Source organism: Rosa rugosa, chromosome 2 (assembly GCF_958449725.1).
Source record: "Rosa rugosa chromosome 2, drRosRugo1.1, whole genome shotgun sequence".
Taxonomy (NCBI): Eukaryota; Viridiplantae; Streptophyta; class Magnoliopsida; order Rosales; family Rosaceae; genus Rosa; species Rosa rugosa.
In genome coordinates, this window is record NC_084821.1 from 21,758,879 (window position 1) to 21,772,754 (window position 13,876).

Sequence of the window (13,876 nt, forward strand, 5' to 3'; positions counted from 1 at the left end):
TGTGAATATGTGATCGAAAAGTAGTCAAAAACTTGAAATCCGTTCCTAAGCTAAAGTAAGGTCATCCTTAACCAAGAAGGATTGTGTATATATATATATATGGCCCTTCCACTAAGGGATTTTTTTTTTTTTGGGTCATTTTAAGGGATCTCTTGTGAGACCAGCTTTTCGATGGCATCTCGGCATCTTGACCATTTAGTTTTAGTTCCTAATGTATAGATCACTTTTGCAAATTTTCAGCCAAATTGATGATTGTTGAGGTATCGAACTAGATTAAATCAATGGATGAACCGAATCTGTCTAAACATGAAATCGCAGTTGTCTAAACATGAAATCGCAGTTATAAATGCCTTAACGATTATCAATTTGGCTGAAAATTTGCAGAGATGATCTACGCATATCGACATAAAACCTGGATGGTTGAGATGTGATCATGTGTTCGAAAAGTGAGTTTAATAGGTAATCCCTTACAATGGCCAAAAAAAAGAATCTCTTATATATATATATATATATATATATATATATATATAATAAAGTCTATATAAAGACGTATTCAATTTGCATACAATTCTCTGTTTTGAAGTCGTTTCATATTCTGGTGGTAAATCCATGTTCACTTCCTCAAAAAGATCTACATGTAGAAAAACATTCTTCACATCAAACTGTTGTAAAGGCCAATCAAAGTCTGTGGCTAAGGATAGTAGGACTCAAAACTTTTTTATCTTAGCCACATGAGCACATGTTTCTTTATAATCAACTCCATATGTTTGTATGTAACTCTTGGCCACTAACTTGTCTTGTACCTGTTCACAGACAGGGGCGGAGGGATGAAGGGGCACCCTGGGTCAAGTGTCGCAGTCATGATTTTGGGCAAAAGATATATATATATATATATATATATATATATATATATATATATATATATATATATATATATATATATAGATTAAATACTTGTTACTCCCTGTACTTTTCACCGAAAAACAGTTCAGTCCCTCACCTTTTAAATTAAACAATTTAGTCCTTATTCTCTCTAATTCTCACACAACAAGTCCCAAAATGACCATTATACCCCTCACTTTCTTTTTTGATATTTTTTATATATTTTTCTCTCTTTTTTATTTTTATTTTTCCTGCTTCTCTCTCTCTCTCTCTCTCTCCAAATTCGTCTCTGACCTCGAGTTCATCCACATTGACAATTCGACGACTCCAAGCTCGGAGTCAAAGGCCTCGTCAACTCAAGTCTCTCCTCCATCCCCCGATCTTTATCCACCCACCCATAATATCACACCAATTCCAACCCACGACCCAACCCGATGTCGAATCAATCCCCACCATCAACCTCTCCGACCTCCACTCTGATCATCGCTCCGCCAACATCTACCCCATCTCAACAACAGTCTCATGATTTCTCTGGAGATCCCCTCAATTCCGCCTTCAAACCTATTGACAAAGTCCAAAACCGCCGGAACAACCAACTGAGGGCTGTAATCCCTAGTCCCAATCCAAGCACTTTCAATAGCCAATCCATTCTCATACTCATGCGAAACCACCGGGTGGTGCAATTCCACACCCTTGGGCGACTTCCTACAATACAAAAACGCAATCGACGGCGGGCAAAAGAACCACTTGTGTAAATTACTAGTATAATAATCAGCCCCAATCTCCTTCATATCAACCTCAGTGCACCCAATGCTGTGAGCCGCATCGACGAAAACCTGATCAACCCCCTCCTCCCTACAAATCCTAACCAACTCCTTAACAGGTATAACCACACACGGCATTGAAGTAATATGATCAATCACAGCTAACCTAACCCTCCTACCATTAGCCTTCCCCTTCTCCAAAGCTTTCTTAAACTCGGTTACAATCTCATCGTTGGAATTCAAAGGAAACGGCAAGGGTACCTCAATGACGTGCCCGCCGGCGCGAGTGACGTAGGCCTCAATCGACTTCTTGACGGCGCCGTAGGCGTAATGGAGCATGACGACGGCGTCGCCCTGCTCGAATTTGCTCTCGGAGAAGCCCCAGGCGGCCTGCTGGAGGACGATGGCGGCGGTGGTGGTGGCGTTGTCGACGATGGAGACCTCCTCGACGTGGTCGGCGTTGATGAGGTCCTTGATGAGGGTGCGGGAGTGGAGGATGCCGGTTTGGAGGTGGTTGAAGTAGAAGTGATCAGGCTGGGAGAGGTACTTGAGCTGCCAGCGGCGCTGGGCCTGGAGGACGGAGTCGGGGCAGGACCCGAAGCTGCCGTTGTTGATTCGGGCGACGGTGGGGTCGTGGTGGGAGAATTCGGCGGCGATTTCGGAGGGGGTGATGAAGGAGAGTTCCTCGTCATGATCTGATTATCCGTCTACTAAAGACTTCACATGGACATCCTTTCTTTCGAGCGAAATGAAGCATGAATCAAAAGTTGATTCCTGGGGCAGCCGCTGTCCACCACCAGCCAAGGGCTGGCACAATCCTTATCCATGACGCCATGGATAGCGTACATCATGGTGATGACGCCCTAGGTGATGCTGCAATCACCGACTTTGCTTCAAATAGTGTTTCAGACGCTCAGGCCCAACCACAATCCTCATTGGTTGCTTCTAAAGCCTCTCGCTCGTTTTACAAAGCCTGTTCCTTAGGAAATTTAGGACTGAGACCGTCCTATGCAAAGGATATGAAAATACTCATTATGTTCTTACATAGAATCCATGGGGATTCTATGGACTGATTCAACCAACTTGCGGACATTTAAATATCTCATGATGTTGGTTGACACGCAAACACGCTGGTCATGTGTTGTGCCATTGTCCACTTGTAATGCTGCTTATGCTACACTCATAGCACATATCATATGACAACGGGCTCACTCCCCGAATCATCCTATTCAGTCAATTGAATTTGACTATGCTAGAGAGTTTACATCGAAGACTTTCTATGGATATTGCAATGGGATTGATGTTGGACATCATATTCTCATGAACACACCCAAATGGTCTCGCGGAAATTACTACAATGGTAGTCATTGGCAATGCGCACCAATCTCCTTCTATCCGCTTAGGGGTGATGCAATATCGCATGCAGCTATGTTAATTCGTCTACGACCTACCGCTACTCAATGTATCTCTGCGTTATAGCTAGTGACTAGGTACAAGTATTTCGTACTTACGCACATTTGAGTGAGCTATTTATGTGCCAATTGCGCCGCCACAGCTCACTATGACAGGTCCTTACAAACGAATGGGCAACTACGTTGGATTTGAGACTCCGATAATCGTCCGCCACTTAATGCCCTTGCAAGGAAATCTCATTACCACTAGATTTGCGGGTTGTCACTTGGATGAGACAGTCTTCCCGTCGTTAGGGGGAGATAAGAACACGAATGTTTAGTAGGAACGACAGGAATTGTCGTGGTCTGTCCCCACTATGTCTCATCTCGATCCCCACTAAAGTGAAGAGATCACACATATCTGCTGCAAATATGCCTGCAAGAATGAACATCCCTACGAGAGGACGTAGCGCCACCCTACACGGAGGTAGGCATGGCGCTAACGCCAAAGAGAGTGGCACTCTGGCGTTATAGGCCATGGCCCCAGAAAGGATGCGTGGGAGGCCTGGGGGTTCGAAGGATACTTTCGCACAACCCAATCCTTTGATCATCAAGACTCAAATTCCGTCTCATGAGTATCTTCCAGATTATGGTTATCGTTAGGGGACGCCTCAACGTCAGAACCTATTCCTGAGAATATAGAGCTCTATGAAATTACACTAGTGTACATGAGACGTGGGATAGAAATTCCATCATAATTGATGATGTAGTTGCGCATTTTGTTGTGCATGAGTTTGTTGAGTCCGATGATATCGAACCACGCTCCGTTAATGAATGAATGCCAACGTAGAGAAATTTGGCCTAAATGGAAAGATGCGATCCAGGTTAAGTTGGATTCTCTAACGAAGAGGAAGGGTTTTTGAGCCAGTGATGCCAACACCTCCTGACATAAAACCTATTGACTAATGGGTCTTCGTTAGAAAGCGTGATGAGAAAAAGAGATGGCAATCTCGCCTTATGGCGCAAGGCTTCTCACAAAACGCCCTGGAATCGACTACGATGAGACATATTCTCTCGTAATGGATGTCATTGCACTCCACTACCTTGTCAGTTTGGTAGTTTCCAAATAACTGAACATGCAGCTTATAAATGTGGTCACTGCGTATCTCTATGGGGATCTAGATACGGAATGTACATGAAGGTTCATGGTGAACTTCATTTACCCAAGTCAAGTGGCTCTAGACCACGGAAAGCGTTTACAATAAGGTTGAAACACTCACTAAAGTGACTACTTGATTGGGAAGAGATATGCCCGCGCGTTTCCATAACAAGTTTCGGATTCTATCGCGGTTCATGTTGGACATGATCTTCATTAGAAGCCCTTAAAGAGTTAAGGAAAACCGCTGAACACTTAAAATCCGAGTTTGAGATGAAGGATTTTGGGAGAACACGATTATGTCTCGGTTTGGAACTTGAGCATCGTGTTGATAGATGCTTAGGCATTTTGACAAGGTCAAACCTTCAAGCACCCCCATGATCGTCCGTAGTCTTGATCCTGAAAATGATCATCTTCGTCTGAAGGATGATGACGAAGATGTGCTAGGGGCAGAAGTGCCTTACTTGAGTACAAAAGGCGCATTATTGTACTTAGCTTAATGCACAAGACCGGACATCTCATTTACAGTGAACTTGTTAGCTAAGGTATAGCTTTGCGCAAACACAACGCCAGTAGATTGGTGTAAAAGATATCATTCGGTACTTGAGATGTATGATTGATATGGGCTTGTTCTATCGCTACAGAGAGATGATGGATTCAGACCCATCACACACCAGGAACGCCGCCAACACTGGCCTGCGTCCACTATCCTCATTCCAAAACGATAAGCGTTTTGGAAGGCTTTGCTGATGTTGGGTATCTCTCTGACCCACACAAAGGTCATTCCCAAACTGGTTAAGTGTTCAACATGGGTAAAGACCATGATATCTTGGAGGTCTACAGAACAGACCCTAGTCGCTATATCTTCGAACAATGCAGAGATTATTACTCTTCACAAAGTGGTTCGTGAATGTATATGGATTGGATCCATAGTTCCGCATGTTCAAACAATTGTGGTTTGAAGTCTACCACAGATGATCAGCCTACGAGCATATAGGATAATGCTGCTTGTTTTGAAGCAAGGCTACATCAAAAGCGACCACACCAAGTATAATCAGCAACAACAAACTCTCCTTAAGATTAAAGTGAACTAGGTTCAATTTGAGGACAGTGCGGCATCTTGCTCACTAAGTCATTGCCTAAATTCCACTTTCGAGAAACATGTTGGTAGCATCGTTTGAGGAAGTTATCCGAACTCCCATGACCGTAGTCATCAGGGGGAGATGCAGACGTACATCAGGGGGAGATGTCTACATGGATGGTCTCGAAACATGAAGGGTGTGTTGTGCTCTTTTTCCCCTTCGACCGAGGTTATTTTTGTCCCATTGGGTTTTTGTTACTCGGCAAGGTTTTTAATGAGGCAACGAGATGAGCACCACGTTTGGGCGACACAAGGGGGAGTGTTCAAGTAAATCCAAAATATGTGTCTGGCCCAAACTCAAGGTTACTTGACCTAGTTGTAATTGAGTTTAGAATTAGAGATATTCTCGGAAATATTCATAGATATCCGATTAATTGTACGATTATCTTTCATTGTACAACTCTAATTCTATGTCTTGTAATCCTCTATATAAAGAGGCCCCTATTATCAATGAAAGCACGACTCAATTCTCTCCCAATTTCAGTTTTCCTTAAACAATATATATATATATTATTTATTATATGTATTTTTAATATTATTTATAAATAAATATTTATGTAAACTTCATCTTTTTGTCAATATTTAAATTCTATTAATAAATATGTTCAAAAAAATAAAGATTCTTTTAATAAAAGATCTTTATCAACATATCAATTTTCTTTGATTGAAATAAAAAATTTATTTTATTTTGATGTTTGATTTTAACTTCATATTTTACAATCCAAAATTATTTGTATGAATTTTTATATAGTAAATTAGTAATATTGTTAATGGGGATTGAGGCGGGTACAGGGACCTAATCCCCTATGGAGACGGGGACGGGGAATCCCCAGTATCTTATTACAGGGATTGGGGCGGGTAAGGGGATGGGGAATGAAGTCGGGTATGGGGATGGTAATTTAATCCCCTTACCCTACCCTCCCCATTGCCATCCCGAACCCGAATTATGCTAGTTCAGGCTTTTCTCAAATATAATTGAATGAGGTAGCGTCAGAGGATTATGAAATTAATATGATGTCTTTCAGTAGCTTTCGGATTCTCCAGTAATGGATAATAAGGGCACCATTAATACAACTAATGTAGATTCTCGAGTTACTTTCAACTTGGATTTGCTTGTACCCAAATGCAGCATGTTGAGATAAAACATCTCGTAGAGTAATTGCTTTGGTAACTAATATATCAAAGGAATCAATATTCTACATTATGTAAAGGCACAATTATTGATAAGCGCTAAGGAACCACCACGGTATGGCAAACCCTAATATCTCCCTAACGGCGCTTCTCTTTGCGCTCACCCTAAAGCGGCTTGTATGCGGCGGCGAGAATCTAAGCGGCTCCGGCCACATTGAACCACCAAGAAGTCTCTCTCTAGTCCTAACAGAGGTGGCTGACCCTCTCTACCTTAAGGATAAACCTCCTTACTTCTCTCGATCTTCTGATCGAATTAGGGGTGATGGTGATGATCCAAATCAGGTGGAACCTTGGATCAAGAAGACCATGACGAGAATGGGCGGTGGTTTTGCACGAAGATTGGTGACTGCGCTGCTCTCGGGGTGCAGTAAAGCATAGTTTTTGGTATTGCCAGATTGGGTGACCTCGGGGGGCAGGTTGTCTTGGCTGCCAGAATGGGCAGTGGTCTCCAGCTATGTTTGGGTGTCCTGGGTGCCCAAATCAATGTGGGATCAAACCCAAGTCCAGTTTTGGGTGAGTTCGACGGAGGAGACGACGGGGCTGTTTTCTCCTCTATTATGCGATCCGACTCGACCAACTTCTATCTACTCTATCTCCTGCCCAGACAGCTCTATTGCGTCTCCGAACAACAGCCTGGGGTGGGAGAACTCGGATTGGATCCGTAATGGGGGGAGCCCGGCGTTGGTACCCCAGAAGGCGGCGTAGTGGCCTTCAACAGTTCAACGTATTGGGCCTCTATCTGGGCCTGGAGCCATGTTGGTTTCTGGGTTTTGACTTTTAGAGGTGCTACTGCCATCGAAGCTATGGGCCGTTATACGATCGGAGGTGAACTATGGCAGAGGTGCTACTGCCCTAGTGTTTTAGGCCCAAATTGGCTAGGGCAAACTGTTGGGCCCATGCTTCGGGCTCTTAAAGGAAAGTGTGATGGGCTCGGTCTCTTCCTTAACGAGTCAATTTAGATCTTCAAGAATGTGGGCAGCTGTGGGGCCCACCTCACCCTGCTGTTAGGCCCAACCTCTCTATGGACCGGGCAACGATTGTTTTCGGAAAAATCTCCTAGCCCTAGCTTGAAAGGCAAAGGAAAAATATAGGTTGGTGTGGTAGGGGCCTATTTACTATGTCTTACTATTCTCCATAGTTTATAGGCTCACTTTAAATAAGTGAGCGGTTAGTTCGAATATAGATGGTCTGTTTCTATGTATAACAGTAGTTCTCTTACTACAACTTCTTGATCTGTCTAGTTGAAGTCACCAGAAGGATATGTAATGGCTATCTTGGCATGCGTTAATGAAATCCACATTTCTTTCAAAAAAGGAATCAATATTCTCATCCGTATGAGTTAGAGAAAAACCTTGAGTGACCTTATAACAAAACCGGCTACAGCTCTTGAACTATTGATTACAATTACATCAAAAGTGATAGGTTTTAGGGTTTCCAAATTGATAAAGAATTTATTGGTACGCTAACTATGCTCTACCATTTTATCAGTAAAAACTGTTTCTTTTCCTATTTTCTGAAGGAAAAAGAAAACAAACAAAAAAAAAACTTTTTTTGAATCGAAGGAGGTCAATCAAATTTATAATTCAGTAAGCAGTACCAGAAACGACACAGCTCAGAGAGACCGATAGAAAGAGTCGTCCATTACGACATACAAATGACCTATTCTAAGAAAAAACAGAACCTCGCACTCCCGGGTACACTCAGCTTTCAAGGACAATTAAGCACCTTTATTCTAACAAAACATAGAAACTCAGAAGAAAAATAAAAATGTGACAACCGAGTAACTAGATCTTGCGACCTAAGAAACATTTAAACATTACTAGTTGAGGATGATGCACCAGCATTCCCAACAGTTCCACCATCTGTATGCAGCTCCTCTTTAACACACTTAGGCCTATTCTTGCTTCTAATTGCCTTTTGGGCCCAAAACCCAATCCATGTACACATTGGGTTCCAACTTGGAAAAACCCTAGTAGCCCAATACCAGGCTCAAACAACCCAACTAGGACAAATCCTAGATGAGATACCAGCCTTCTCCACCATGCTGCCATATCCGTTGTAGTCCACCGCCGCACCTGCCGTCAGACCACTAGTGACACTTTCTCCATTGCCGACTCCCACAGTTGGCGACGACCCTTTGCCTAACAGTTCCATCATCCAGAGCTCCTCCGCCGTCAGCATGTTAGCACTGAAGCCAATATTGCCTGCCATCGTCGTGTACACCAACTCATTAAGACACCAAGGAGGAGCAAATCCACCTTCGTGCACAAACACCTTAGCATACCAGTCCCAGACCGGATCCTTCACACCGGCAAACCATCCCAGTATAGCAGAAGCCAAGTCTACTACCTTGCGCCCTAAACCCGGCCGCGCAACACGAACTACCACCATTGCCGATCCAACACACTCAGCACCAGCAAATAAAACCGACACAGATTTATCCCCACCCAGACAAACGAGGAAAAGAATAAGCAGACGAAGATCTGCCATGAGCACCATTGAATGGAGAAAGTTTTGAGAAACCACCAGCACTCAAGCCCTAGCAGAGCACTAGGTCGGATGCATGCTAGAAAACAAAAAACAAAAAACTTATTTTAAATGTTACATTTCCATTTTTTAAACATTGAAGTTTAATATTTGAATGGAAAAATTGAAAGTGGCCGAGACCAATATTGTTTTCAGATTCACACCTTCTAACTTGTCATGCCGCCTCACCCATTTTAATAAATGGCATTTTTTCATCGTTTTGTATACAGAGACAATATGTTGCTCTAGACTGATCAACACATATAAATACTCATATATGGCTTTTGGGTTTCAAGATTTGACTCTTAAACTATTACATAATATGAGACACATCGTTTATCGAGACTTCTGACTGAGATTATGATTTGAAATAAACCATATTTAAAAGCTTCATCCTCTACAAAACTACAAAATTTCCAGCTTCATGTTTTTGTCTTTTAATTTCAGTTAAGCAAGTTCCGACCTTGATGTGTCTGACCTGCTTCACGCAAAAGATTCTGGCCTTACTGCCAAAGTCCCAAATACCCTCCATCACATTTGAGAAACCAATGGTACTGAGTGAGGGTAGGTTTGTCGTTTCCACTAGGTGCAGACCTACTAGTTTTAGGGCACTCAAAAAACTATACATATCACCCCGCTAAAACTATTAAAAAAATAGTAACAAAAGGAAAACATTGCATGCTTGGTTTGTATTTTAACATAAAGATTCTTGATCTTGTCTGATGATAACTTCAAGCTTCTTGACTTGTTCTCTAGTTTTCATGAAAACACTATACCTTTTATTTCTCGGATTCACAGTGAGATAAGCCAAAGACCGTACAGTTGAACTTAACACATCATCATCATCTTCATCAATATTATCATTAGTCACTTCGCAAAAAGAAAATGCATAAAATCAAAAGAAGCTTTTAACATGTACTGTCAAAAGAAGAAAATGTTTCATTTCATATATCAAAACACAGACTTGCTGACTAGTACTGATATTCATGAGTGTTTTCTGAGAAACATCTCAGCACCACCATGCCCTCCCTCACTTAACCCATCAAATCTTTCTGATTCTACTTACAACAGTCAGTAGGCACTCATTTAATTCAGTAGAAATACATCACCTTCTCTTTATGATCAGTCTTGTTTTCATCAACACTGAACAAGCTGTTAGATATAGACCCATTTTCATTATTAATATTGATATTAATATCAGTGCTACTACTACTAATCAGCTGCTTAACATCTTCAAGATCATAATCTCCGAAACGGGTATTATTACCATTGTACCCAGTTGGCCTCTCACCCCATTGGTTGTTGTTGTTGATATAGTTATGATGATCACCTGATATTGCAGCACTACTACTGTTTCCATAGTTAAGCATCATGAACTTCTGGTTCTGATCTTCAAGCTGAAAACCCATACCCATTTCCTCTTGTTTGATATTTCCTGATGGCCTGGACTCATAGCTGATCTGATTGTTGTTACAGCTCCCATCAGATGATGTACTGCAGCTTCCTTCACTTCCAAACATGATGAGGTTTAGATTTTTCTTCACAGCTGGGTGATTGTAGTGCATGGAACCCACAAGGCACTCTTGAGTTTGAAAAAGGGAGGAGTAGTTGGTGAGAGGGGTTGAAATGTTTGGCATTATTTCAAAGCCTGATGAGAAAGATCCCGGAGTAGCAGGACTTGTTAAGGTTGGGGTGTAAGTACTGTAAGTCATCATGTTAAGGTCTTTGTGCATGAGTGAGAGAGGTTGATGATGAAATGGTTGGTTTTGAAATTGGTGAAGAGAGGAAGAAACAGGAAATGGGGGAGGCTTTGATCTATGACTCTGAGAAGTTGTTAATGAAGGAGGAGCCATATGAGTCTGCATATCCCTGAGCTTCTTCTTCAGCTTGGTGTTCCAGTAGTTCTTGATATCATTGTCAGTCCTTCCTGGCAGCTGCGCTGCTATAATCGACCACCTGTAATTAATTAATTGTTAGTTAATTACATATACATATTATAAGTCATGATGATTCAGAAGCTAGCAGATAAAACCTAATTTTGGCTGGCTTTATTTCCCTCAACAAACAGCTGTTAAGTGGTTTTTATGATGTTAGATCCAAACTTGGCATGCACGCAGAGAAAATTATCCTAATATGGGTAGATTATTGATAAATGCAGCTTTTAAAGAAATAAAATAAAACTAAAACAAAAAATAAAAACACAAACAAAAAAGATAAAAAAAAAAAAGACTAGTTCTGTCTTCTCTCTCTCACCCCACCCCCCAACCCCCCCCCCCCCCCCCCCCCCCCCCCGGTTCTTTGTTATTACCCAGTTTGGAAAAAACTCATCATCATCATCATCTCTAATGAGAGCAAAAGATAATTGAGGAAAAACAGCAGACTTGTTCTAACCATGGATATTTGTTAAAAAAAAAATTAAAAAAAGGAAATATTTATGTACTTAGAGTAGTAGTGGTACCTGCTTCCAATACTAGTAAAGAGGGTGCAAATTATTCTGTCTTCCTCCTCAGAAAATTCTCCATGTTTGATGTTTGGCCTCAGATAGTTAAGCCATCTCAATCTGCAGCTTTTTCCACATCTCTTCAAACCTGATTCACAAAAACCCAAATTAATTAACCCGAAAACATGAATTGATTAAAGCACATCTAGGATATCATATAACCTCTGTGAGAGAGAGAGAGAGAGAGAGAGAGAGAATTGGATAGGTAATAACCAGCTTTCTGAGGGAGAGCGATCCAATTTCCACCAGTACCATATTTGTCAATGTATTCTTTGAGCTTTGAGTCTTCTTCTGGTGACCATGGTCCCTTCTTAACATTTGCCTTGTCACAACAAGGAGCCCTTCCCATCTCTCTCTCTAAGTCTCTCTCTCTTTCTGGGGAGAAGTCTTTGATCTCTTGGATATGATCCCCTAAAGCTCTCAGAGGAACCAAAGGTCTTCACTTTTTAAATGGGACTTTGGTTGGGCTGCTACTACTGCTGGGGCTTATTATATTTATATGCCTTTTCACTTAATAATGGACAGAGAGACTATAGAAACGGGTTTGGACAGCGTACACTAGAACTAGTATTACTTTATTCAAGTGATGCTTAAGTCAAAATGAGAGAGACAATGTTCAATTCAATCACCAGTTAATTTCTAACTCCTACATGTGTAATGCCAATTAGCTAGGCTAATAGCACTTTCTAACTTTCCATCTCATAAACGTTGGCAAACACTACATATATATCAACCTCACTCGGACGTCTTTTCCCTTGAAAGTATCCAAAGTCCAACGGCTGATTTAGTAGAAACAAATAGACGGGCAATTGAAATGGTTATGGCCAAAAGGGCTCTGTTTAGTTTTGACCGGTTGAAATATTTACCTAATAAGAAAAAGGGCACTAGTTAATAATATTTTCAAATTTAGTCATTATAAGAAATATTTGAATGTTATTCGTATCACGTGATAGTATTGAGTTATATAACTATGCGACTAATCAACAGTTGACACCACATAATGAGTAAAAAAGTAATGATTCCTTGAATTTTAACAAACTTTAATTATTTAAAAAGATGTCCAAGATGTAATAGAAATGACATTTATATTTCTATTATTTTAAAATTTAAAATTTACAGATTTAGTTTGACTACTATAATAATTTCTTAACCAATTATCTATTGATTCATTCTTATGTCTTAATAAGTTAATATGGACATATTAATAAGCTATCGAATACAAATTAGTATAAAGCATAAACTTGGAAATCCTTTGATCCTCTTTATAGATAAAGATAAATATATATATATATATATATATATATATATATATATATATATATATATATATATATATATATAGTTTTAATCAGACCTCCAAGCTTGGTGCGTCGGCCTCCCATCAATACATAATTTACATGAACCTTCCAGTTTTTCCAAATTCATTTTCTCAAATACAACTTCCCTTCTTCCATCTCACCTCCACACCACCCATCACCACCTCTACCTCAACCTCCACAACATATCTCTAGTAAACCCAGCCCAGACTAGCCGCCTCCAATAACATTACATTGCGTGTTTGGCGATGTCTTCGAACCACCTCGTGAAATCTGAAATTTCCGTTGGAAGCAACCAAACTATGCTATTATTTTCGATCTTCACCTACAGAGTAATTAGTAGACATTTTGTTGGAGTCTGCGGACATTAATACAAATATTAGATAAATTTTCTAAAACCTTAAATTGTATGATTTTCATAAAGGTCGAATAAAAAATAATAACATTTTTTCGCCCTTCATTTACTAAACGACGTCAATAACCTCTCTCTTTTTTCTCTCCTATCTCCGACATCAAATACGAACGTTACATTTACTCATCAACAGGCAGTCCATGCATGCTGGGGAGGATTGCATATGCAGCGATGGTGGTGGCTGTGGTGGAGTGATAGATCGAATTGATGGCTTGGCTATGAGTACTTGCGGATGCGGAGGTTGGGGATGGCTACGGCGGCAGACACCAATTGGTAATTGATGAGAGTGATCATATTCATGCATAGTTAATTTGGACCCATCGATTTATCATCGATCAGATTCTTTACCCTTAAATTCATCATCTGTTCAGGTGCTCGGTACTACATGACCATTCATTGCCACCTTTCTTGGATTATTGCTGGTCGTGGATGCATCCATCATAGCTCTTATAGCTACTAGCTATTCCATTGTCACACCCTTGTTTTAATAGGCAAACAATCTTCGCAGACAGTTGCGGTACACTATAGCATTTCCTCACTGGGATTATATACATTTAGATACTCGGTTCAGTGTACGTACTATTTGGATTTCTGAGT

General features: G+C 40.8%; 1 protein-coding gene and 1 pseudogene across 2 annotated transcripts; both read right to left on the bottom strand.

Moving 5' to 3' along the window:
* Positions 1 to 1,362: 1,362 nt before the first annotated feature.
* LOC133730545 (probable L-cysteine desulfhydrase, chloroplastic) lies at positions 1,363 to 9,024 on the bottom strand (annotated as a pseudogene).
* Positions 9,025 to 9,971: 947 nt separating this feature from the next.
* Positions 9,972 to 12,030, bottom strand: LOC133732720 (transcription factor RAX2-like). Of its 2 annotated transcripts, none has more exons than XM_062160304.1 (3): positions 11,714 to 12,030; positions 11,510 to 11,639; positions 9,972 to 11,007 (listed from the first exon to the last, which is right to left on the bottom strand). In XM_062160304.1, exons 1-3 carry the CDS (start codon positions 11,898 to 11,900, stop codon positions 10,143 to 10,145), a joined length of 1,182 nt encoding a protein of 393 aa, XP_062016288.1. In that variant the 5' UTR covers positions 11,901 to 12,030; the 3' UTR covers positions 9,972 to 10,142. The 2 variants fall into 2 exon arrangements, with proteins under 2 accessions (XP_062016288.1, XP_062016289.1); XM_062160305.1 differs by having other exon boundaries at positions 11,765 to 12,029.
* Positions 12,031 to 13,876: the final 1,846 nt, after the last annotated feature.

What these genes read in the sequence shown, in the direction of transcription:
- LOC133732720 (XM_062160304.1), bottom strand. Translation starts at nt 11,900, where the DNA reads ATGGGAAGGGCTCCTTGTTGTGACAAGGCAAATGTTAAGAAGGGACCA. An exon ending in TCTCTCTCTCTCTCACAGAG is followed by an intron (nt 11,640 to 11,713) that starts GTTATATGATAT and finishes TTTGTGAATCAG; the next exon opens with GTTTGAAGAGATGTGGAAAA. An exon ending in TTTACTAGTATTGGAAGCAG is followed by an intron (nt 11,008 to 11,509) that starts GTACCACTACTA and finishes AATTAATTACAG; the next exon opens with GTGGTCGATTATAGCAGCGC.